The 26,862-nt window shown below is 41.6% G+C and overlaps 1 protein-coding gene across 5 annotated transcripts in view; it reads left to right on the top strand.

Moving 5' to 3' along the window:
* The window catches only part of LOC126210164 (uncharacterized), a 136,834-nt gene that overhangs the window by 80,200 nt on the left and 29,772 nt on the right, over positions 1 to 26,862 (top strand). For 4 of the 5 annotated variants that reach the window (XM_049939316.1, XM_049939315.1, XM_049939318.1 and 1 more), the window contains one exon: positions 10,708 to 13,345. In XM_049939316.1, coding sequence (XP_049795273.1) covers positions 10,708 to 12,522 — 1,815 coding nt within the window. In that variant the 3' untranslated portion in view covers positions 12,523 to 13,345. Of the gene's footprint in view, positions 1 to 10,707; positions 13,346 to 26,862 lie in introns of those variants that run through there. The other variant, XM_049939317.1, reaches the window with a different exon arrangement.

The following is a 26,862-nucleotide window of genomic DNA, read 5'->3' as shown; positions in this document are numbered from 1 at the left end:
CAACAATTTAATGCTGTACTTAAAAAATGACAATTTTGTGAAACCTCAGAGGAAACGACATTAAATTGTATCAACTTAAAAATTCCTGTTTTACTTGAACATGTTTGCAGTAAAGGTTCTCATAGATTTATAGATACCATACTCGTACCCAGGAGGACGCCGTTCTCAGGAGAAAGAAAACTGGTGTTCTACGGATCGGAGCATGGAATGTCAGATCTCTTAATTGGGCAGGTAGGTTAGAAAATTCAAAAAGGGAAATGGGTAGGTTAAAGTTAGATATAGTGGGAATTAGTGAAGTTCGGTGGCAGGTGAATACAGAGTTACAAATACAAAATCAAATATGGGTAATGCAGGAGTAGGTTTAATAATGAATAAAAAAAATAGGAGTGTGGATCAGCTATTATGAACAACATAGTGAACGCATTATTGTTGCCAAGATAGATACGAAGCCCACGCCTACTACAGTAGTACAAGTTTATATGCCAACTAGGTCCGCAGATGACGAAGAGATTGAAGAATTGTATGATGAGATAAAAGAAATTATTCAGATGATGAAGAGAGATGAAAATTTAATAGCCATGGAGGAGAAATGGAATTCGATAGTAGGAAAAGGAAGAGAAGGAAACATAGTAGGTGAATATGGAATGGGGGTAAGGAATGAAAGAGGAAGCCACTGGTAGAATTTTGCACAGAGCATAACTTAGCTAACACTTTAAGAATCATGAAAGAAGGTTGAATACGTGGGAGAGGCCTGGATGTGCAGATGTGGACTCTGACCACAATCTGTTGGTTATGAACTGTAGATTAAAACTGAAGAAACTGCAAAAGGTAGGAATTTAAGGAGATGGGACCTGGATAAACTATATCATTTATCATTGACTCCCTGAGATTTCTTCTTGTTTCCCCCTTTTGCATCCGTTTCATCCTTCTTGTGATTTTTCTCACGTATTTTGGTGTTATTTTTGCAAATTTTTTTGGATGTAATTCTATGTTATTTACATAATTTTTCACACATTTCCCACCACATGGATCCTTGCTCCTTCCATCTGCATCAATACAGAAAAGTTTCCCTATCCCTAAGCAGAACCCAGTCCCACATATTGTTCCCCTATGTGGGCGCGTGGATTAGAATAGACCCAAGGTATTCCTGCCTGTCATAATAGGTGACTCACACCTTTCGGCCTTTATGTGATGGTCTCCTGTACAGTTTGACCTCCATTTTTCAAAATTTTCCTGAAGAGCAAGCCAATTGGGGAAGGGTGCCTTACATGGTGCATCGTGTCCATCGTGCATTGAGATCTTTAGCCCACTTTCTCATTGTGGAATTGCAGTCCTTCTCATCCTCCATCTCTAGAACAAGGATGCCTTCCTGTGCGTGATTTCCTCCACCCACTATCTAGAGTCATTTTCTGTGCTGACAATGACCATGGAATTCTTTGCACCTCATATCCAGCATGGTAGCCAGTCCATTGTGGTGGGGCCGTCTTGTACCCTGTTGGTTGTAGCCCCCTGCTGATGCCTGCGCCGTTAACTCCCCATGTATGCCAAGGAGTAGATGCCCATCACTCTGGGGCATCGGGACTCCTGGCAATGGCTTGGACCGACTAACCTACACTAAGGCAAAGAGGAAATTTGAGCGCTTACATCATGTGGCTATGACCTCCTCTTATGCCGCTGCTATGAGAACAGTTGTCGCCCCATCAGTTCAGCGAGTTCCAGTCGGCTCTCAGAGCCAGAAGACTACACCTACCCTCTTGATGGTGGGGGGCACTTCCCACCCCATTGCTCCCACTTCACCTATCTTGGGAGCACTGTCCCCCAACCATTCAGCTGGAGAACCATAAGTCTTCTTCGGCTCCTCTCACTAGGAAGGTGTCCCTTCCCAGGTTTCGGCTAGTGGGAAAGATGACACCTGCCAGTGGCTGAAGTGCCCAAAAGCAGCTGGTCATAGGGCTTCACAATCATCCTCAGTCCTGGAGACTGAATCAGTGAAGCCCTCCCAGCCGGAGAAACCCAAGGATCAGCGAGAGAAATCTAGAAAGACGACCACCAAGACCAAGGGAATTGCGATGGCACCCACACCACTGCTATCTACAAGCTCTGCATCTGAGGATTAGGTGAAGATTCTGGCATCCGCTGAGGACCTAGATCTCTCCAGAGCCTCAGAATCAATTGATATAGCCTGTTCAGGAAAGAAGTTGGTGGCAGCAGGTGACCCTGAGGTGTAGACTGCCTCATTGACACTTCATGCCTTCCCAGTTTCACGATCACATCATCCCCTAGTGGAATTGTTTCAATTTTTTCCACCACCTGGCTGAGCTACGGCAACTGTTAAGCTTTACACCTGCTTTCTGCATTGCCCTCCAGAAAACCTGGTTCCCGGCAATGTGAACCTCTGCCCTTCATGGTTACAGGGGTATTACGAGAACGATAATGAATGTAATAGTGCGTCAAGTGGAGTTTGCATTTATGTCGTGAACTCGGTATGTAGTGAACCTGTGTCCCTTCAAACTCCTCTTGAAGCTGTGACTGTCAGGATATGGACGATGCTGGAAATAACTGTCTGCAATGTATATCTCCCTCCAGATGGTGCAGTCCGTACCCCTGAACATATTGGGTGCACTGATCGATCAACTCCCTACATCTTTCCTATATTTGGGAGATTTTAACGCCCATAACCCCTTGTGGGGTAGCACCATGCTTACTGGCCGCAGCAGAGCTGTCGAAAATTTACTGTGATTCGGTGTGTTGGAAGAGATCCCGAGAGTCGTGTTCCTGTGATAATAGTATCAGAGGTACATAAAGTACTACCCTCTCCTGTGAATCCTGTCTCCTTTGCAGAAAGTACAGGATCTGTCAATACTCATCCACTTGACTGTGAGTGATATGTCAATGTTAAATCTAGGCGTCCTGTACAGTGTGGATGGGAACCAGGGAGGAATTAGGATGTTGTACCAATCCCTGTAACTAACACGTTTGAGGTGCTGTATCTCACTGTAATTTAAACTGAGGCAGTGGGACTCACTTCACTTCTTTTGGGATGTTAAAGGGTAGGGGCCTGTTAATCGTTGGCAGTTCAGACGTCATATTTGCCCGGATGATGATATCCCTTAGGGAAATGACAGCAGGGGACAGAAAAGGACACCAGGTGCTCTCATTGTGTATGCCTGGAGTCTCATTCAACTTGTTGAAGAGGCTGTTCCAGCAGCTATTGAGGAACAGGGGTGCAAGCAACTGCAGATTGTGCAACATGTTGGAACAAATTATACCTGTCGTCTCTGCTCTGAGGTCATACTTCACATGTTATAGTGACTGACAGAGAAGATTGAGAAGACCAGCCGTGCACACAGGGTCCCGACAAAGCTCACAATTTTCATCACTGCCCCCAAAACTCATTGTGTGCCTTTGGTTCTGAGTCGAATGGAAGGAATGAAACAGAGACTTTGAAGGTTCTGTGTCAAACTAGGCTGTGACTTCCTGGACTTGTGCCATAGGGTTGAGAACTGTAGGGTCCCCCCTAAATAGGTCAGTTTTACACCACGTGTCGGAGGCTGCTACTCAGCTAACTGATTGTGTGGGGTGCACACTAGGGTTTGTTTTAGATTGGGCGACTCTCCATTCAGTCCAGATAATGATAGCTGCAGGAAACCCACAAGTATCAGTGGAAGATCGAAATAAATACCTCACGCAGGTGAGAGTATTAAAATCCTAATGGTAAACTGCTGAAGTGTTCGCAGCAAAGTGCAAGGGTTTGAAGCGCACATGAAAAGAAGTGGAGCTCACGTAATACTAGGTACAGAAAGCTGGTTGAAATGTAAAATTGAAAGCAGTGAGATTTTTGGGGAAATTTAAGTGTAAACCAAAAGGCTAGGCATATGGGGTGGTGTATTTGTCGCAGTAGAGAAGAACTCAAATCCACCAAGATAGAAATTGAAGCTTCATGTGAGATTGTTTGAGCAAGACTCAGTACCAGGAATGGGCATAAAATGATTGGACCCTCCTATCACCCACCACACTCATCTCCTGATGTAACTGAAAACTTTAGAGAAAAACTCAGTTCAGTTGTATGCAAGATCTCCAGTCATACTGTAATCATTGGTGGAGACTGTAATCATTGGTGGAGACAGTAATCATTCAACAATTAATTGGGAAAATTACTGTCCTGTTAGTGGAAGGCATGATAAGACATCCTGTGAAACATTACTAAATGCATTCTCAGAAAACTACCTAGAACAGATAGTTGCAAACCTCACTTATGATGAAAATACATTGGATCCAATGGCAACAATAGACCCTGTGCTCTTTGAGGATGGCCACCTCAAAACTGGTATCAATGACCATGACTCGATTGTGGCAACAATGATTGCCAAACTGTAAAGGACACGTGATTTCCCTAAATCGTTTCAGGCAAATGCCGGGATGGTTCCTTTGAAAGGGCACGGCCGATTTCCTTCCCAATCCTTCCCTAACTCGAGCTTGCGCTCCATCTCTAATGACCTCGTTGTCGACGGGACGTCAAACACTAACTACCTACCTACCTGTAAAGGACAACTAATACCAGCAGAAAGATTTACACTGATCAGCCAGACATTATGACCAGTGACATACTATCGGCATAAACCCACCCAGCTGATAGCAGCATCACCTGGCGAGGAATTAGTGCTAGTCAGACATACGCATGGTGCATGTAGTGTTGGTGAGTGTGCTGTCTGTGTGTAGAATGGGGAAGTCACTTGATCTATCTGAGTTTAACCATGGGCAGGTTGTGATGGCCCAGAGGCTCAGCACAAGAATTTTGGAAACTGCATGACTTGTCAAGTGTTTGAAAAGAGCTGTGGTGAGTGTATTCAACATGTGATGAAACCAAGGCGAAATCACATCTAGGCATTGTGAGGTTGGGGGGGGGGGGGGGCACAGATGTCAGACGTTGTAGGCTGGGCAGGCCGGTAAAACAGGACAAGTGGTGAACTGCGGCAGAACTAACAACAGAATTTAATGTTGGACTGAGTAAAGGTGTATCTGAACACACAGTACACCGAACATTCCTAAAAATCGGCCTCTGCAGCCGAAGACCCATGCATGTGTCAATGTTAACACTGTGACATTGGCAACTATGACTGAAATAGGCACATGACCATCGGCACTGGATGTTGGTGCAGTGGCAGTGTGTTGCATGGTCTGATGATGAGTGCTGATACCTTCTTCATCATGCTGATGGGAGTGCGCGAATCCATCGTATTCTAGGCGAACAACTCCTTGACACCTGCACCGTGGGAAGGGAACAAGATGGCAGCAGCTCCATTATGCTCGGGGGAACATTCAAGTGGGTATCCATGGGTTCACTGGAGCTCACGGAAGGCACCATGATGGCCAAGGTGTGTAGTATACTGGTTGCAGACCATTTACACATCTTCGTGACAGTTGTGTTTTACGACGGCATTGGCATTTTTCAGCAAGATAATGCACTGCGTCACAAGGTCAGGAGTGTGGTGGAGTGGTTCAAAGAACATAGTGGCAAGTTGTAATTGATATGCTGGCCCCCAAACTTGCCAGACCTGAACCCAGTCGAACACATCTGGGATGTGATTGAACGTGACATCAGAACTCGTTGCTCCCCTCCTTGGAATTTACAGGAATTAGATGACTTGTGTGTGTAGATGTGATGCTAGCTCCAATCAGTGACATACCAAGGCATCATTACTTCCATGTCATGACGTGTCACTGCTGTTGTACATGCCAGAGGTGGACACACTGGCTATTAGGTAAATGGTCGTCATGTTGTGGCTGATCAGGGCAATATTTCAGTAAACTAGATAAAAATCAGTAGTGTCACATCACAGTGAGGAATTTTAAACTTTCAGCGCAGGTCAGGAGCACGTAGAGGAACTCTGGCTCATGTTTAAAAGAATATTTGACCACACACTGGGTATACAGGGTGACTATAATTAAAGTTAAACTTTCAAACTGTTGTAGAAATAACTCCACTGGTCAGAATTATGTCAAATTGCAACAGAATATTATCGGAGAAGAGGGAAAATGTATGGCAGCAGAAAAATAAATGACGATGTAAGCATCGTAATTTAATAGTCGTCAACTACAAATGACAGATGAACCATACAACAATGCTTAAAGTGTACAGTTGACGTTAAACAAACTGTACTACTCAGTGTGTATGGGTGTACAGGTGTGATACTGTTAGTTACATAAGCCCATCCACTGCAGCAAGGTCATGTCACATTGGATGGGAAAAATTGGTTTTTAATTGTCCTGACGCCAAAAACAGCATAAAAAGCATCACTCGCTTCAGTTTTTAATTGTCCTGAGGCCAAAAACTGCGTAAAAAGCATTAATAACATCAGTTTTTAATTGTCCCGAGACCAAAAAAACTGCATAAAAAGCATTTGTCAGAATCAAATCGGATTAGTAATTGACGTGTGATTGGTGCAAAACATGTTCAGTACGCTATCCATAGTTTTCTGCAACAAGTTTAAATCGAGAAACATGTTCCACAACTGATCGAAGTGTTTCCATGGTAACATTCAGAATGTGTTGTGCAATGCGTGCCTTCAGTGCAGCTAAGTTTGCAATCAGAACACTGAACACAACATCTTTCAGGAATCCCCACAGCTAGAAGTCACACAGATTGAGACCAGGGGATTGGGATGGCCAGGCTATAGGGAAATAGCAGCTGATAATTCTAGCATTTCCAAAATGGCACTTCAGCAGCTGCTTAAATGGATTTGCAATGTGCAGAGGTGCGCCATCTTGCATAAAAATGATCCCATCCACACTGTTGGGGAGCTGGAATGACGTGGTTGTGCAAAAGACAATCATAGCACTTACCAGTGACAGTACTGGTAACAGGACCGGATGCACCTGCCTCTCTGAAAAAAAGTGGCTCTATGATAAATGATGCCGTAAACCCACACCACACAGTGACCTTTTCAGGATGAAGTGGTACTGGTTGATTTACATGAGGATTTTCCGTTGCCCTCATTCGACAGTTCTGTGTATTGACATATTCCGTCAGATGGAAGTGGGCAGGTCACACCCATCTTCAAGAAGGTCAGTAGAAGTGATCGACAGAATTACCATCCAATATCCTTGACATTGATTTGTTGTACAGTCCTAGAACATATTTTGAGCTCAAACATAATGAGGTATATTGAACACAATGACCACCTCAATGCCAACCAGTGTGGATTCCAAAATCATTGATCATGTGAAGCCCAACTTGCACTTTTCTCACATGACATGCTGAAAGCTTAGGATCAAGGCAGTCAAGTAGATACACTGTTTCTTGATTTCTGAAAAGTGTTTAGCTCATTACCACACATATGCTTATTGTCAAAAGTGCTATCATCTGGGGTATCAAGTGAAATTTGTTACTGGATCTGGGACATTTTTGTAGGGAGATGCAGGAGTCATTGTCAGACATAGAAGTAACCTTGAGTGTACCCCAGGGACATGTCTTGGGACTCTTGCTGTACATATTGTATATTAATGACCTTGCAGACGATAATACGGTGATCAGACTTTTTGCAGATGATACAGCTATCTGTAATGAAGTACTATCTGAAAGAAGTTGCATAAATAATCAGTCAGATCTTGATAAGATTTCAAAGTGGTACAAAGATTGGCGACTTTCTTTAAATGTTCAGAAATGTAAAACTGTGCACTTCACATAATGAGAAAATGTAATATCGTGTGACTATAGTATTAATGAGTCACTGTTGGAATCAGCCAACCATACAAATACCTGGGTGTGACACTTTGTAGGGGTATCAAATGGAATGAGCACATAGGCTCAGTTGTGAGTAAAGCAGGTGATACTAGACTTTAGTTTATTAGTAGAATACTGGGGAAGTGCAATTGGTGTACAAAGGAGATTGCTAACAAATCACTCATGTGAGCCATCCTAGAATATTGCTAAAGTGTGTTGGACCTGTGCCTGATAGGACTAACAGGGGGCTTGAACGGATGCAGAGAAGGGCAGTACAAATGGTCACAGGTTTCTTTAATCTGTGGGAGAGAGTGTCACAGAGATACTGAAAGAACTGAACTAGAAGACGCTTGAAGAGAGACGAAAATTGTCCCGAGAATATCAACAAAAACATTTCAAGAACTGGATTCTGATGATTACTTCAGGAATATGCTAAAAACCCCTACATATTGCTCACACAGGGATCGTGAAGACAAGATTAAAATAATTACACCACACACACACTCATTCTCTCTCTCTCTCTCTCTCTCTCTCTCTCTCTCTCTCTCTCACACACACACACACACACACACACACACACACACACGTATTCAGTGAATCATTCTTCCCACACTACATAAGTGAATGGAATGGGAAGAAACCCTAATAACTGGTACAATGAGACGTACCCTCTGCCTGCACCTCACGGTGGTTTGCAGAATATAGATGTAGATGAAGATATCCATTCCGACGAAAAGTTTCCTTGAGATGGGTTAACTCAACTGACAAATTCTCATGTTCTGAAATGATGTGGGCTCTGTGAACCAACTTACGAAGTACACCTTTATGCTGAGCTCTATGGTGACAAATATCATCCTGCAGATAAGTCAGTGTGAGTAGGCTTCCTATACAAAGCATGTCTTAATGTACCATCGACTTTCCCCTGACCAGCACATCTAGAAAGCAAAGGCAGCCGTTACTTTTCCATCTCCATCGCGAAACAAATATTGAGGTGGATTGACTTCAGGCATTCTAAAAGGTTGTTGGTGTTCTCACTGCCATGACGCCAAACAGAAAAAGTATCGTCATCACATATGAAAAAGTAATAATAAAATATAATTCAATGTGCCAACACCAAGGCACATTGCTGAAAGACCTCCATAAACAAATTTGCAATAATAGGTGATAGTTTGCTTCCCATCACAACTCCATTTGTCTGCTCATAGTACTGGTCATTGAATAAAAACTAAATGGAAGTTAACACCTGTTACGGCAAATTTGTTTACGGGAGAGTTCAAGGAATGTGCTGTGAAGTCAGTGGCATTGATACCTGCAATTTATCAGATATTTGGACAATACATGTGTTTGACATCATGGCAGTGAGAATTTGAACAACTTCTTAGAACACCTGAATTAAATCTACCTGAATATTCATTTCACGATGGAGGTGGAAAAGAATGGCTACCTCCTCTTTCACGATGTGTTGGTCGGGAGGGAGGTTGATGGTATGTTAAGACATGTTGTGTGTAGGAAGCCTGCTCACACTGAAATTTATCTGCAGGCTTATAGCTGTCACCATACAGCTCAGCACTAATGGGTACTTCGTAACTTGGTTCACAGGACCCACATCATTTCAGACCCTGAGAGTTTGTCAGCTGAGTTAGCCCATCTTGAGGTCACTTTGCATCAGAATGTGTATAGTGAAAGACAGATCAGATGTGCTTTGTGCTATCGACCAACAGTGCACCAGGTGGGTGATGATAATACTGAGTTGGTACCAAGGTGTAATGCCTTTCTGCCTTACGCAGGGAGCATTTCCAACAGGACTGGTCGTGTTTTATGAAAATAAGATGTGAAATGTGTTTCTTGACCACCACCTAAGATTAGGGTCCTTTTAGGTTCCATTAAGGATGACCTCAGTTTGCATGAGGTGAGTGCCTTCATATTCCTTACAGTTGTGGCACGTCATATATTGGTCGGATTTCCAGGACTGTGGATGACTGGTCTTCTGATCATAACTAATCATGTGTGTCACACACACACTTTCAACAGCCGAGCAATTCTGCTATTACAGGACATTGTCTTGGTGCCAGTCGTCCTATGGAATATAACAATACGATGGTTCTAGCCTGCACTTCCAGCTAGTGTGGTGGAATTATTAAGCAAACAGTTAACATTAAATTATATATAGAGATATAGAGGTTTTTGCTTAAATTCTGCATGGAATTGTGTTCTCCCCCTTATCAAAAAACAATACTTACATTCTGTATTGAATCCTGCTGCCTCCCATTTCAAAAAACAGAGGGACAGATTTAAAGCTACCTAATCCCATGGTGGTTATTAATTTTCACTTCTGACGTGTGGGTGGGTGGGGGGGGGGGGGGGTGGAGGTGTCACCTGTGCATGTTTTTGTGTTACCTTTCAGGAATTGCTCTGTACACTGAGGTTTTAAATTCCATTGCACAGCGCTTACTTGCTGCAATTTTACCTCGAAAATAACTGGGTGCGCACCTGTCAAATTATCGGCAGTTGTGATGATGTCACTTTGCTGCCTTCTTGTAAGTTATTTTAATTTGAATTATTTACACAATTCATCCTTTCCATCACACAGTGTTGAGTTACATATGATAGATAACAAAATGGTTGGCCTTGTATATTAATTTCTTACTTTTTGGAACAATTATTACTGCTTGTATAAATGCATTCACAACATAAAATAGTCTTAACCAGCTTAGTATGTGCTGTCATCCATCTTAAAACAGTCAACTAGTTCCTTTAAGTAGATGTATTCCAGTAGATGGCATTGTTGTAATGATTCATGCTCACACAAAAAAAACAGTAAAATAAAAAAAAATTGAAGGTACTAATTTTTAAAGAAATGATATGTGATATGACTATATGGGGTTCCTTTTTAGAATTGTGATGTTGAAGTTGCTATAAAAAGACCTCAAAATCTGAAACAGCAAAAATTGTAAATCGACCAATTTATTTTCTCTTTATTCTAGGTGAGGCGGGACATGTACCAGCCGCGGGTGAAACCGAGGAAGAGGAGAAAGAGGAAGAGCTCAAAGGGAGTGGCCACTGCAAGGAATTCCATAGCTATGAAGGCAGTCAGTGAGAGGACTACAAGCACAAACAAATTTCAGCCCAACAGTACGATGTTCAGAGACACTTTTAAAAGCTGTGATGATTTGAAAACATCACCAATAGCTTTTAGTGGAGTAAAACTGGAATCGTGTTCCCAGGAGAACAGGGACAGCGGTGTAGCTTGCAGCCAGAGCAGTGGTGTGGCCTGTAGTCAGAGCACAGTTGCCTCTGCCCTGCCGGCAAGTGGCAAAGACAGTGACTCTAGTCTGAGTCCAGACTCTGGTGCCGATACTCGGGAATTCCATGGCATCAAGCTCTCCAGCACCAGAGAGCACAATTTGAAAGTCAACTCACTGGGACTCGACTTAAGACAAAGTGTTGATGTAGTCGATTTGTTAGCACGTGTCACACGTCGAGAAGCTTGTGTGATTGCCTCACAGTCGAATAATTTACATCAAGACAGCAGTCAAATTGACTCAACATCACAGACATCGTGTCGAGATGTTCAAAGAGCTGTTCATGCTGTGCGGACTTTGTATAGAAGTGTGGATGAAGTTGATGCTGTGGAGACTTACATGAATCAATATGTTAATGAAGTTAACACTGTGAATCCTTCCATGAGTCAGAGTGTTGATGAAGTTGACACTGTGCATCCTTCGACTGTTCAGGGTGTTGATGAAGTCGACGCTGTGCATCCTTCCATGAGTCAGGGTGTCGATGAAGTCGACGCTGTGCATCCTTCCATGAGTCAGGGTGTCGATGAAGTTGACGCTGTGCATCCTTCCATGAGTCAGGGTGTTGATGAAGTCGACACTGTGCATCCTTCCATGAGTCAGGGTGTTGATGAAGTCGACGCTGTGCATCCTTCCATGAGTCAGGGTGTCGATGAAGTCGACGCTGTGCATCCTTCCGCGAGTCAGGGTGTTGATGAAGTCGACGCTGTGCATCCTTCCGCGAGTCAGGGTGTTGATGAAGTCGACGCTGTGCATCCTTCCGCGAGTCAGGGTGTTGATGAAGTCGACGCTGTGCATCCTTCCGCGAGTCAGGGTGTCGATGAAGTCGACGCTGTGCATCCTTCCGCGAGTCAGGGTGTCGATGAAGTCGACGCTGTGCATCCTTCCGCGAGTCAGGGTGTCGATGAAGTCGACGCTGTGCATCCTTCCACGAGTCAGGGTGTCGATGAAGTCGACACTGTGCATCCTCCCACGACTCAGGGTGTCGATGAAGTCGACACTGTGCATGCTTCCACGAGTCAGGGTGTTGATGAAATTGACTCTGTGCGACCTTCCATGAGTCAAAGTGTTAATAAAGTTGACTCTGCGTGCCCTTGCACAAGTTGGGGTGTTGATAAAGTTGATGCTGTTTGGCCTTCTGTGAGTCAGGGTGTTGATGAAGTGGACACTGGGCAGCAACACAAAAGTCGGATTGTTGATGAGGTTGACTATGTGCAGCATTCCAGTAAGGGAAGTGTCTGTGAACTGCGCTCTGTGAAAACTCAGACTGATCTCTGCTTCATTTCAAAGAGTGACATACCAAAAGAAAAGCCCATTGTTGATGTCGATAAATGTATGACGTGTTATTCAAGATCACTGGATGGAATTTTTGTGCATTCGAAATATGCACATATGTGCTGTTGCTATAAATGCACAGTGAGAGTGTGGAAAACTACAAAACGTTGTCCTCTATGTAATTGTAAAGTGATGAACGTGCTACGCTTGTTCAAAGGATGTTGAAAATGTGAGGTAAGATATTTGTGTGTGTGTGTGTGTGTGTGTGTGTGTGTGTGTGTGTGGAAATTAAAATCCCATAAAGTGCAATGTTGCAGAATGCTAGACTTGTCGTACTAGTGAAACACAGTGCTAGTAGTATAGTGCTTTTGGCATTGCAACTCTCAAAGAGCTTTTTGTTAATTTTCTGTTACTGCCAGCTGAATACAGGTTCACATTCTTCTGTGCAGTCACTTTCAAATTAGTGAATGAATGTGTGTTTCTTTCTCCTATCTGGTGAAAAGTGGCTAGTAAAGGCACATTATTCTGGCCTATGTAGCAAATGATCGGACACCCACATAACAGTTTTTCAGATATGCATCTTTAAAATGTATGAAGCATAGAGCTCATGGCACATAAAAGATGCAGATTGATAATTTGGAAAACAGGTGTGTGTGTGTGTGTGTGTGTGTGTGTGTGTGTGTGTGTGTGTGAGAGAGAGAGAGAGAGAGAGAGAGAGAGAGAGAGAGAGAGAGAGACTGCTTGATGAGTACATTGTATTACATTCATTGATGACTGCCTTAGTGGTGTGACCTTTTCTCTTGTGTAGACTTTGTGTTCTTCCCAAGAGTTCCCTTACATGCAATGAAATGAACGGAATGGTGCAATATAGAACAGCAATTTGTGCCCATTTAGCCTTCTTTTTGTATGACGTATGTGGTGTTTAAAAATTTATGCAAAGAACAGTGTAAAAATATATCATATGTTCTGTTGTAAGAATAATTTATTTTTGCTGTTGATGAGATCTCATTATGTAGTAAAATGTTGAATTTATGATCTAATAAACTTGTTAACTTGTTTTTGTATAAGTGTTTCTCACTATCTGCTGGCTAATAGTTGACAGTCAATGGTTTTTAACACTGTATGGTAAACAGAGGAGTGAGTGTAATTGTGGAAATAGCTGTGACAGCCCTGATGCCAAACAGAATAAGTTCCATCAAAAAGTAAGTTTCATTGTTTTGAGAGAGAGAAAAAAGAGACCCAAGAAAGAACTGCAGCATCCTCTGGATTGTTAAGACATTTTGTTTGTTAGTGAAATCAGTGTTCCTTGAGCCTGTCTTGTTTCATATGAAATTTCTGGACATGAATGGTGTTGTGAAACATATACCTTCTTCAGTAATTGAACAACAGCCTTTGTGAGGACTGTGTGGGACCCACAGCCTTGAGTCCCCTATGGAGAACTGTATCTAGGCATGCTAAAAACAGCTCCACCACATATTTACTCCAGTGTGAAGCTTGTCATAGCAATTGACACCCTTGTGAAGAGAGTAGTATCTGTGTTTCGTACCATTTATCCTGATATCATCCCCCCCCTTTCCCCCTCTAGATGTCATTTGTGTCACAAAGTGTTTATGAATTTACCTCTTGTGTACAAATTACCTCCATTATTCACAACACAATGTGACTGTTCACATTTTAACACACACACCAGCTAATAGTAGCACACCACTGCCGTCAAAGTGCATCATTCCTGACCAACAACATATCATTTGCAATGCACACACACACTTATCTCTAAGCACTGATATGAAATTGTTCAAATCAGGTGGTTTTCTGGTGTGCATTTTCTATTTCGGATACCCCACAGAAAGAAATCTGATAGGGTCATGCCTGTACGCATTGGTGGCTGCTCAACATTTCTGTGGTGTCCAAAAACACAGCCTGAAAAAGCATTTTCAAGTTATTCTTGTGAATGCAGTCCAAAGTGTGGAGGTGCACCATTCTGCACATTGTCCACATCATCTCAGTTTGCAACAAGGAGATGAACAAAAGTTTGTAGTGCGTGCAGAGACCTTGCCGCATTCATTGTTCCACGAAGAATGTTCTCGAGGAATTATCCCCCTGGCAGATGAGATACAGAAAAGCTTAATATGATATTAGTAAACTACAGGAGTGTCTGACAAAGGATCCCAGAATTAGTATCACTTTTCAAAGGTTATAATACCCAGATAGTATGAGGAACAGAAAGTTGGTTGAAACTGGAAGTGAATAGTAATGAGATACTGGGTTCAGATTGAAATATTTATCATAAGGATTGGGTAGTCGCCAATTGTGGGGTGTATTTATTGCAGTAAAGAATTTGATATCTGGCAAGGTTATCATGGTTTCTGAATGTAATTTAAGCATCGAAGGTTGGTCAAAAATGGTAATTGGATACTTTTATAGACTGCCTGGGTCAGGAGCTATAGTGATACAGCATTTCAGAGGAAACCTGCAAATTATCATTAATAATTTTCCTGATGAAGCTGTTGTAATAGGAGGTGACTTCAATTTCACAGGTATAGATTGGGAGAGTCATGTCGCCAAAACTGGTGGCAGAGACAGAGAGTTGTGTGACAGTATTCTGAATGTGTTGTCCGAAAATTACTTTGAGCAGATAACTCGAAAACCAACTTGTGAAAGTAACATCTTAAACCTCCTAGCAACAAACGGACTTGAACTTATCGAACAGTAAGTTTAGAGGAAGGTATCAGTGATCATTAGGCAGCTGTGACTATGGATTTATCAGGGAATGGTAAGAAACCTACAATAATGGTGTGGATTGAAGCAGTGAATGAAAATTTGTGCCAGTGCCAGGATTCAAATCTGAGTCTCCTGCTTCCTAGGCAGAAGCACTATCCTTTGCACTACATTGGCACTCCAGTTACCGTAGCTGTAAAGACTACCCTAGCATGTCTCCCTCCCCAATACAAACTCCAATTCACAATCAGACCATTGCTCTTCACCTTCTAAACTCGCTTCAGTATTGACTCGGGTTCAAATCCGGGCACTGACACAAATTTTAATTCATTGCATCAGCCTACGTCATCATCATTATAGATGAAGGTGAGACTCAATATGTCTCAGGAACATCGCCGATATATGATTAATGTTAAGAAAGATAGGAAACTATTTTTACTCACCAAGAGTGACAGCATACAAATTGCAAAGCAGGTAGCATTAAATATTCAGTGCTGAGAATGAAACACCGAAAGCCTTATGCATTATACAAGTATGTTCTGAATGAAGTCTTAAGAGATGAGAAAGACCCACTGAGGTTTAATAGCTGTGTTAGAAAACTGCTACATAAACAAAGAGGACTTTACCACAGATTCAAGAGAAGTCAAAACCTAGCTGACAAACAAAGCTGAACGAAGCAAAAAATGAGTGTAAAGAGAGCAATGAAAGAAGGAGTTAGTGACTTTGAAAGTAAAAGTTTGTCAACCGATCTGAGTAAACACACTAAGAGGTTTTGGTCTTACCGATTTTATGTAAGTGGTTCAAAATCCTCTGTTCATTCACTCAGTGACCATGCTGGCACCGAAACAGGAGATAACAGAGAGAAGACCGAAATATTGAATTTGGTCTTCTGAAATTGTTTCACCGTAGAAGATCGTAACACAGTCCCGCCTTTCAATTATCGTACAGATGTCAAAATGCAGATATGGAGGTAACCGATCATGGAATAGAAAAACCACTAAAAATCACTCAGCTGTGGAGAGACTTCAGGACCAGATGAGATGTCTGAGAGATTCTACAAATATTATGCAAAAAAACTTGCTCCACTTCTAGCAACAGTTTATCGTAGATCACTAGAGCAGTGTGGGATACCCATCAACTGGAAAAAAGCACAGTCAATTCCATTTTCAAAAAGGGTCGTAGGAAAGCTGCAAATAATTATAGCCCTATATCATTAATGGCATTCTGTTGTACACTTTCGGAACATGTTTTATGCTCAAGAATTATGATGCTTTTGGGGAATGAAAATCCCCTCTCTAAAAATGAGCATGGATTCTACAAATAGAGATCTCATGAAACTCAGCTCACTCTGTTCTTCCATAAGATCCATAGGGATATAGAGAACACATCAACTTCAAGAGGGTGTTTGACACCGTCCCACACTGCCATTTAGTGAAAAAAAATTAAAAGCTTATTGAATATCGGATGAGATTTGTGACTGGAATCAAGATTCATTGCAGACAGAACTCAATATATCACTCTTTTAATGGAATAGAATCCACAGATGTAAAGGTTATTTCCGGAGTACCCCAAGGAAGTGTGATAGTACCATTACTGATTACAGTATATATAAATGATTTAGTAGAAAGTGTTTGAAGCGCTTTTAGACTGCTCTCGAATGATGTCGTTGTCTATTAGAGTTGTCTATTAGAAAGTAGCAGCACCAGAAGAGAATATAAATTTGCAGATTAACCTGCAGAGGATTGATGAAAGATGCAGGCTCTGTCAGTTGACCCTGAATGTAAATAAATACAACATACGAATAAATAGGAAAAGAAATCGACAACTACACTACTGATGATGAATTACTGGAAATGTGTCTATCATAAAACATGTAGGAGTAACTATCCAGAGTAACCTTAAGTGGATTGACCACATAAAACAAATGGTAGGAAAAGCAGATTCCAGGCTGGGTTTCATCAATGTGGGACCTTTACCAGGTAGGACTGATAGAAGAGAGAGAGAAGTTCCAGTGAAGAGCGGCATGTTTTGTCACAGGATCATTTAGTCAGACTGAGAGCATTACAGAGATGCTCAACACACTCCATTGGCAGATGTTACAAGAGAGGCATTGTGCATCAAGGAGAGGTTTACTACCAAAATTTCGAGAGAGCACTGGGAAGTCGGACAACAATTACTTCCCTCCACATACAGCTCGCGGAAAGACCACGACGAGAAAATTTGTGAAATTAGAGCTAATACAGAGGCTTACCGGTAATCATTCGTCCCATGTGTCATTCGTGAGTGGAACAAAGTAGAGAACTTCAATTAGTCATACCAGAAGCACCCTCTGCCACTGTTAGATGGATTGTGGAGTGTGATGTATATGTAAATGTACACTCTTTGACATAAAATTCGACCGGCGGCCGGCCGCTTCAGAGGCTAAGTCCGCGCCGATCGCGACATGGGACAAAAAAACTGGCCAGCTCGCTAATTCTCTAAGTCCGGTTATCTGCACAATCTGGCAACACTGTAGACTGCGACACTTCCTGGAGGAAAACTTGTCTCATGATAGAGAAACTCTAGGCTGGTTACGCCTGTGGTCTAGCGGTAGCGTGCGTTGTTTCTGTTCATAATGTCAGTGGATCGAGAGCAGCTGGCATAAAATATTTTTATAGCCTCTTCTGTCTGAATGCTGAAGACGTGAATGTAATGGTAGCGCAGATTCAATCTATTTCGCTTTGTGACACACCGATATCAAAATTTTATCCAGTAACGATTTTGCGGCAGATTTCCTGCAGACTGACCTCCTCTGGACGCCGTATGCGGCAAAGCTCCGGGATCCATTTGCTGGCTACTGGCAGCGGCTGTGGCGACAGCAGCGGCGCTGCACTCCCCCGTTCTTTATCGAAAGCGCCTGCTACCGCTCATCGCTTTTGATGATTTAAAACGCTTTATTATTAAATGTTGCTCCACAGAAAATTTCTACAATTTCCATTCACGCTCAAAAGCAACGGAGACGCCCTGATTAGTAGGCGGGTATTATATTACATTAATCGGCAAGAGCTGAGTATGGCCCGAAATTAATTTTATAGACTGGGACGAAATTAAACCACCTTACTACATTCGATGAATTTATAAATGCTTCATACCTCGTTTCTTTTCCTTTCAAACTCAATTATTTGTGCAACTTTTGGTCAATGTTTGGATGTTTTCGTCAAGCCAGAGTGAGCGTCTGTGGTGTAAAGTGTATTACAGTTCTTGTTTCATTCCTTATGGTAAGTCTATGCGATAAACTGTGTGAATACCTTGCAATGCATGCTCTGTAGCAGTGCAGGAACACTGCACATTTGGAGTTCCATGTATGGGTTCATGAAGTATTTATTGTTGATCGGAAGTGATAGTTAAGGTCATCAGATTTAAACCAGAAAAATTTGTCGTTTTGAAGGTTTCAGAGAACGGAAAGGAATTGCTAACGCCGGTGTTAGAAAACGTCTACAGTTAAATGCTATTGCAAAAATTTAGAAGAAGGGAACTACATTAATGAACATGTGCACTTCATAAACAACCTTCTGACATGTTAGACCTATATGACGAACAAAGCTCAAATTTATATCGTTGACAGTCGGTTTGAATCTTTTCAGGGTCTATTTTACAGTGAAGCACCTTGGAATTTGCAAAGCAGAAATCCATGATATTATCTTAATTTACTAAGTCGAAATCTGACGAAGATTGATGTTTAAAGGCATTCTTCAGATTTCGCATAAGAAATTTTTACTAGCAGTTTGCAACTCCATTAATTAAAATGGAAAATAAAAGGTTGTAGTCAGCGGCTTCTACCGTGATTCGAACTGCTATGTCTTATAATACAAGCACTGCAACGCACAAGGGAACCTCTGAGCTAACGACACACTGGCGGCCAGAGGTGGAATATAGTCACTGCGATGTTGCCTGAGCCTCAAAACGCAACCTTAAACACACGAACAGAGGAGGTGGAGATTACTGTTTTAACGTCCCGTCGACAACGATGTCATTAGAGACGGAGCACAAGCTCGGATTAGGGAAGGATGGGGAAGGAAATCGGCCGTGCCCTTCCTAAGGAACCATCCCGGCATTTGCCTGAAGCGATTTAGGGAAAACATTGAAAACCTAAATCAGGATGGCCGGGCGCGGGATTGCACCGTCGTCCTCCCGAATGCACACACAAACAGGTGTACTTATGTGAAGAACGCCGTTCTTGGAGTCCAGAAATTAAATATACTTTATAATTGTGTCATCTTGCAGTGGATTATATCGTACGAGTCTTCGATGTGGAAAACGAATGTCAAGTGAATTTAGCGAGGTAACGCCGACCTACACCCGGAAGTAAATGCACTATCAGAGTGTTGACAAATACTTGCTACGACGCTGCCATTTCTAGGCTCTCTGACGAGGCAGCTCTTCAGCGAAATGCTTGCCGTGATTCTCCGATACGGTTCTTCAGAGTGGAGACGCGCGCGCACGTTTGGTTTTTATGCGGCGTTCTCCCCTGATGGTTTCTGACGTCGCCTTGTGGGCTATGTATACATATGAGACATTCAATTATCATTAATCCAGAATGATACAAGTTGCAGCATCCGGCGTGGAAAAAGGCTGTTGACGCCGACATTATATCATTTCAACGTAGGGAAAGCAAAACGGATCATTCAATGTTTCTCATTCAACATAAAGCATGTGAGATAATTTTCCGTAACGTTCATAATCATCTAAAAATACAAACGAAGTAAAAATACACCGGAAGCTTATTCGAATTGAATATAACGCTTTGCACCTCGATGTCGAATTTGTCCACTTGCAATCTTTTGCAGCATACACATAGAATGTCATGATTACCACGAGAATGAAGAAATATGTTGGTAAGGATGGAAGCAAGAAGAGACGCAGTCAACAAATATTCTATTCCTCATGGCATTCATTTCATTTGACACGTAAGAAGAGGTAAAGCGGGAATTTACTTTCGTTAACACGAAAGATATGCCGCACATGTTGATAACGAGGAAGTCTGCGTCTTCATACGTTTCCTCCTTGAAATCTGTATGCTCTATTATATACTAAGTAGCCCGATCATTGTTTCAGTAATGTTACCCTCTTGTTTGACCCCGTAACGATGAACAGATTCCAAATGCATGTCTCCCTTCCTGGGTTGTTTTTTGTGTTTTATTGCTTGGAATTCCTGAAGCAGACCACTGTGCCTTCCCCCCTCGTGGGTTAGGTCTCAAAACTAAACCGCTTTGTATCCAATGGCATAATTTATTCAGACAGCATCAGCATAAGACTATCAAACAAAGCCTTCCATTTACAGTTGCAGCACTCTAACCAGCACTGACCAAAGTGTAATCCACGGTCATGGTCCTAAATTACCAGCTGTCTGCTACTGTGGCAAAGTCCGTACTACACTGTCGATTCCGCAGCACCATTTTATCTGGTAACACTGTGTAGTTGCACAGTTGTGCTACCAGGTCTGTCCTCACACTGTCAACTTTATGTATCTCACTTCTCCTGTAGCGTAGATCACGAGGAGCCGAAGTAAATGAGTGTATTCTGCATGACGTAACATTCAGTATTCCCTTCTTTCATAGCCACTCTTCATGTGCATCGATACCAAATAGGAATGCGAAAACTCTTGCGAGTGAGAGAATGACAATAACAATCGTAACAAGAACAAGCAAATAATGAATGATGTTTATTCCAACGCAGAACGAGAATGGCTTTAAATATAAAAATCTGTGTCTATATCTATATCCATATCTATTGATCTTTGAGTTGGCACAATGCAAATATATTCTTAGCATTTAGTTACTGAATTTAGTTCTGGATGTTTGCAGAGAAAAGGAAAAGTCGGTACTTCTCGCTAGTGTAATATAATGTGAACCAGCAACTACCCTTTCCTTAGAACACGACTCAAGCAGGTCCTCAAGTAGGTAGCAAGGCACTGCTGCATTCTGTTCCCTGACATTGCTCTGATGACGGTTAATGCAGATAGTTCCGATTATGAAATACAAAACGTATTGCAGGTTAGTTCCTAGGATAGTAACATTAAATTTGCGTTGTAGACGGCACATGAACGTGACGACTATCCATATTACTCATCAATATAAAAAGACAATATTTTGGGAATTTAGCAGGATTACTCAAAATGAATTCTGAAATTGGGTGACTGACTGCACAGGTGCTAAACGTCGTCAAGAGTATACGATGTCCTAATCGCATTAGGAATATGAAGATCGTCTTCGACAGCTCGCAACTTTCACATTGCTATCTCCACCCTACTCCAGACAGCCCTCGGTAGAGTTGCACTACGTTGCCGATGTTATGGAAGGCCTTCAAAACGACAACAGACCACATATTGAAAAATACAAGCGAATTCTCTTGCAGCGTAAGCTTATTGTAACTAATCTAAAAATTATTGGAGAGGAACATTGTCCTATTCAAAAAAAGTAAAATGTTACACACTGTTGAGGTCAAACTGACATTATCTATGTCCTGTCTTGTTTCCTACTCATCTATAATATCAAGTGTACTATGAAAATGATTATATATAATGGATGATAGGGTAATGCATTGATACCAGATGGTGGGGGCCGGCCCATGTGGCCGTGCGGTTCTAGGCGCTTCAGTCTGGAACCGCGTGACCGCTACGGTCGCAGCTTCGAATCCTGCCTCGGGCATGGATGTGAGTGATGTCCTTAGGTTAGTTAGGTTTAAGTAGTTCTAAGTTCTAGGGGACTGATGACCTTAGAAGTTAAGTCCCATAGTGCTCAGAGCCATTTGAACCATTTGAACTATTTAACACAACATGACATTAAAAATTAAAGTTATTCACGAGCAGCTAGTTGAGAATATGTATGAACATTAAATGACACGACGAACTGAAATAATATGACGAAGAGTTCAGCGCTCACTGGGAATAGAGCCCCACACATATCGTTGTTGACTACACACAAAGAGACGTCAGCTACCGAATTTTTCTCCACCAGCTGCTCAGAATAGCATCTTGAACTTACAGTCATCTCGCAAATAGTTCTGTGTCTCACTGGGAGTTAAAAACGTCAGATATCGTTAGTGTTGACAACGAATGAAAATACATTAAAAATCAAAATTATTATCCACCAGCAGATAGGTGTTCTCATGATAGAGCTTGATCATACATAATTAAATCTTTAGTGCCGGGCCAGGATTCGATCCCATTCACGTGTAATATGTGAAGGTGTTGAGGAATCTGCAGTTTTGAACAAACAACAAATTGTAGCCGAGCTGTATTGCCACGAAGGGATCAAATTCCGCGTTAAGGGCGGTCTGAGTTGCATACCCAGTTTAGAACCAATTTTATCGACATACAGAAGCTCAAATAAAAGATGGAATAAGTGTCCTGTGACCATACATAGCGTTTGTGTCGTCACTTGAAATAAATAACTAGTATAAGAAAGGTTACTGGTGATAGAGTTTCTACATGTCGCCACTCCAGACTTTATTGTGGTTCAACCTACCGTCTACTTGGTAAAGAAGGAATATCATCTTTAATGTGAATTTTCAGACCACGCAGCCATTATATCTCCTTCACTTGGTGTAGCCAGGAGAGAATGGAATCTGTCTCTCCCTATCTAAAATCATTGACGGAAGTGGGAATCGAACCCAGACCATAGGTATAACGACCTACCATCCGTCCAACGGACCACGAAACCCTCTTCTCTGCGAGTCATTTTTCTATCGTAACGCAGTTGCGCCACACTGGTTGAGAATTCTGACACACAGGCTCCCTGTAGTAATTTGCAGCATGTTCAGTAAATTCATTTACTTGGTTGACCGAATCACCATGAACTAGCTGCCTCGGCTACCCAGTGCATGCATTCGACTATTTTGTAATCACAGAAATAAAATCACGTAACTGCCACCTACACACAACTGCCAACAGTGTAGGATGCAGAAGTTTAAGTAGGAAGTGTTCCTTTCCACTTGAGCTATTCTATTGCGCTATCTGTTATTAGAAAACGTCGTTCAGTCCAAAAGAAAAGCTGTAACTGTTTGTCTCTCAGAAGTCAAGACCTGGCCATATGCATAATCTCACAGTGCTGTGGAATCCAAAAGTTCTGGAGGAATAGTTGCCGAGCTCTGGAGCTGCTGTAGCTACGTGTCAGCTTGTAGCATAGATAAGATGTCGCAAGTTCGAATACATTCAGTGCTACATTTTTTAAAACGCAATTCTGCTCTCTGCTGAAGGTATCAATCTAATGGAACTTTGAACATAATTCCCTTCACTTCTCAACCCAAAGTAGTCGCATGTGGAGAAAGGGCTAACTAATGTGACATTTTGTTCTATTTAGTTTTAATAGACAACAGGCAGCAGATGCATCTCGAAGATGTGCAGGGAGAGCGCATCGTGCCATAATATGTCAGAAAAGTATTTTCTACATTAGCCGTCGTGTGGTAGTGATATTTTATTCTTCTTCAAACTTTGTTTGACAGCTTTAACTCAGAACAAGTTTTCTACATGCATGTAATCAATAAACTGCATGTGCATTGTCAGACTGTCATAGGTAACATCAGAGAATTCGCATATATCGTTGATGATTAATTTCTCTCTCACATTTACTATTTTTTTAACAACACTAAAGGAAACCTTACGAAAATTGTGCACTGTATTATAAGAAATGAAATAAAACTAACCATGATAACCTTACGACGAAAGTATCTGTACACAAGCATGCCTCTATCGACACGAATTAGTAAAATACTACTCACTTAGATTTTGATTGGGTCTGTGTTTAATTGGTATGCCGTGTTATACTCAAGAGGTATGCAAATGTGGCATTTCATAAATATAGTTACGTATTCCTAGAAACCCAAAATTCGCTTGTCAGCAGCGGAAAGAGGCCTTACCTGTTGTGCAGCATTGTAAGTTTTTCAACATTGCACTATGAGCTGAAAGCATTTTCTTGCGATTTCCTTATTGATGTTTGATCTGACTGCTTGTAGCTCTTTCACAGAAGGGATAAAAACGTTACAGTCAGTGAGACTGGAACTGCGAACCGTAACAGACGCTTTTTCACAGGTCAGCACGTTACCACAGAGCTGGCGAGGAGGTATGGGTCTTAGCTTCCTATTACGAGGGCAATAGTAACTACAACTCGTAAACCGCTATTTGAAGGTCGAGATTAGTTGCGGTTTCCACCTGCAACGACTTTCCTGGGCTGAAAACCGTAAATTTTCAATCTTTTGTTACCCTTCAAGCGTTAATAACTCAGATTATTCAATGGAAATGACAGGTAAAATCAAGTGAACTTTGAGGCTTAATTCCGTGCACACCAGGAAGTAACTCGTCGATCACGGAGTTGCCAAACATACGTTGCCTTGTTGCCAAATCTCAGTTACAGTACCAGCAGGAAGAAGACGAACCGATGTGATCCTACAGCGGTCTGGGAAGTGACCATAGCTGGTGTCTCCAAGTCGCGGCTGCTACGGCCTGGAATACGTAATGCCTCTGATTCGCTTTCTGTAACTAGGTTTAGGGACTGGAGCGTAGTTACTAATAATACTCAGAACTGACTGCAAACTGAGCATCATAAATCAGTAACTCTCATTGTTGTTTTTATATTTCTTTCGTAAGTGTACTCAAAACTAAGAAAGTCATTCACAGGCGATTTCGTGCCTCGCCGATAGTCGAGCACAACATACAAATAAAAATAAAAAAGAATGTGTGTGTGTGTGTGTGTGTGTGTGTGTGTGAGAGAGAGAGAGAGAGAGAGAGAGAGAGAGAGAGAGAGAGAGAGAGAGATAAAAAGCAATGAGAGAGAGTGTAAAAAATTGTTGTAAAGAAATTGAATCATGGTATTTAAAGAAATCTTTCATTAAAATGACACGTTCCACATCATTACGAAATGTCGTATTCATGATCTATGGAACAAGAGTTAATCTAATGTAATCTAATCTAATCTAATCACATCATATTGATGATTAGCCATGAAGAGTCATGAATTACCGAAATTTTGGCCAATACCAGTAACCAAATCTAAACTTGAAAATAAAAGACGACAATTTTTGTAATAAACCGTGACTCCTATCAAGACCCTTTCGTCCCTGTTATCTAACCACGAAAGATGTCTGATATACCTCCATTCTGAAGTAACAAAGTGTGCATGCATTTAAAGATGAAGTGCATGATGTGAAGTTCTGTGACGGAGATACGAACCCAACACGTAATCCGATTGTTAACTAAGAAAAATCAAATGTTATGTATCGGTTTTTCTTACGAGCCGCTAGGTGTCTGAATCTAAAATAAGGATACAAACTTTTGTGCCTAAGCGACAATCGAACTGCACACCTACCGTGCATCCACGAATATAGCTTAAGTATCAGTTGCTTACTCATGAACAGTAAGATGTGTGCGTGTTTGACCAGAAATAACGACACCTGTTGCGATTGTTGGAAACACATGAACAGACATTGAAATTGCGCGTTAATTTTCACTAGCAGGTGGGTGTGCACTTGATAAAGCTAGAAATGAAATTATGAATATTTTTGTACTGGATTAGGTTTCAGACCCACATACTTACCTTTGGAGGAGACCTAGAGAAGATTGCAGTCTTGGGAAAAGGAACGAAATGACTGAACTATACTGTTCCGAGAGATTCAGATCCTCGAAAGAGGAAATACGAATTCGAATCACAGTCCAACACCAAATTTTTCAACGTCTCTAGTTCAATCAAGTACAAGTAAAATAAGAGCCCTGTCCCATTAAATGGCTATCGGTTCATCAAATAAAATAAAATTTTCTAATGTAAGTAAGCTTACTGGCGACTGTATTTCTGTTTACCATGACTTCCGCTGTGTCATTTCCCAACGTAAACCGGCTCTGCCCAGTTGGTAATGAAGGAACGTGATGTTTAATGCGGATTCTGGATTATAACGTCTTTCTCTTGAGGTTACCAGAGGTAAAATAAATCTGTTTGTGCCTCTTAAAAGTAAATGCCTGAACCCACGCATTGCACCTGTGATAGCTCGTTCCACCATACCATTGTGGCCACATTACCCAGCCCCAAGAGTGTGCTGTAACGGATGATGTGCTTAGCTTACAAAATTAGTCACGGTGGAAAAAATGCGAGTCTATTAAATGGTCAAGTAGAAGCAAGCTTCTGACACAGAGATTATGCTATTCTGATGTCAGCAGGATGTAAAGACTCTTCTAGGCATCATAGGCTGGATGTGAAGCCATTTTGATTTTTCACAAATTCAGCAAATTTCTTAGTTCGAGAAAATCCACTGTGAAGTGTGAAGTTGCCGGATAATTCGATTATTACTGTTATTATTAATATAATTTTATTCATACCGCTGCTGTAACACAAGTGCTTGAACATCATTTAATGCCTTTTGGTCACTATAGATGTAGTTTCCCAAGAACAGATTCTTTCCCTGTCTACGGAATCCTTTTCATGTTAATATCAAACACCAGCAATTACTCGTAGATTACTTTAAAACTAAAGTAATTGACGAAGACGTTACTTGGTAACAAAAACGCACTGCCTTTCTTCATTTACTTTCGCCTAGAAATGGCTATCGAGTACTGACAAACCAAAAGGCAAGAGATCTTACTGCCTTCCGATATACGTTGCTGTTAGTTCTTCCACATGATTTGGTCGACATGACCTGTTTCAAGTTGTGTACGACAGACAGTGTTTTAGAAAATCTATTTTTTCCCTTTGAAATAAACAGAAGTATTTTCATTCTAAGCTCTCCAAGTACAAAATTTTCGCAATATTAGTTCAAATTTAATATTCGCTTCTATAATGTAGGAAAGTATTTCACAGTCGCAAAACTCGCATCCGAAACGTTGAC

Source organism: Schistocerca nitens, chromosome 10 (genome assembly GCF_023898315.1).
Source record: "Schistocerca nitens isolate TAMUIC-IGC-003100 chromosome 10, iqSchNite1.1, whole genome shotgun sequence".
Classification (NCBI taxonomy): Eukaryota; Metazoa; Arthropoda; class Insecta; order Orthoptera; family Acrididae; genus Schistocerca; species Schistocerca nitens.
This window is presented reverse-complemented; position numbering and strand designations above follow the sequence as displayed.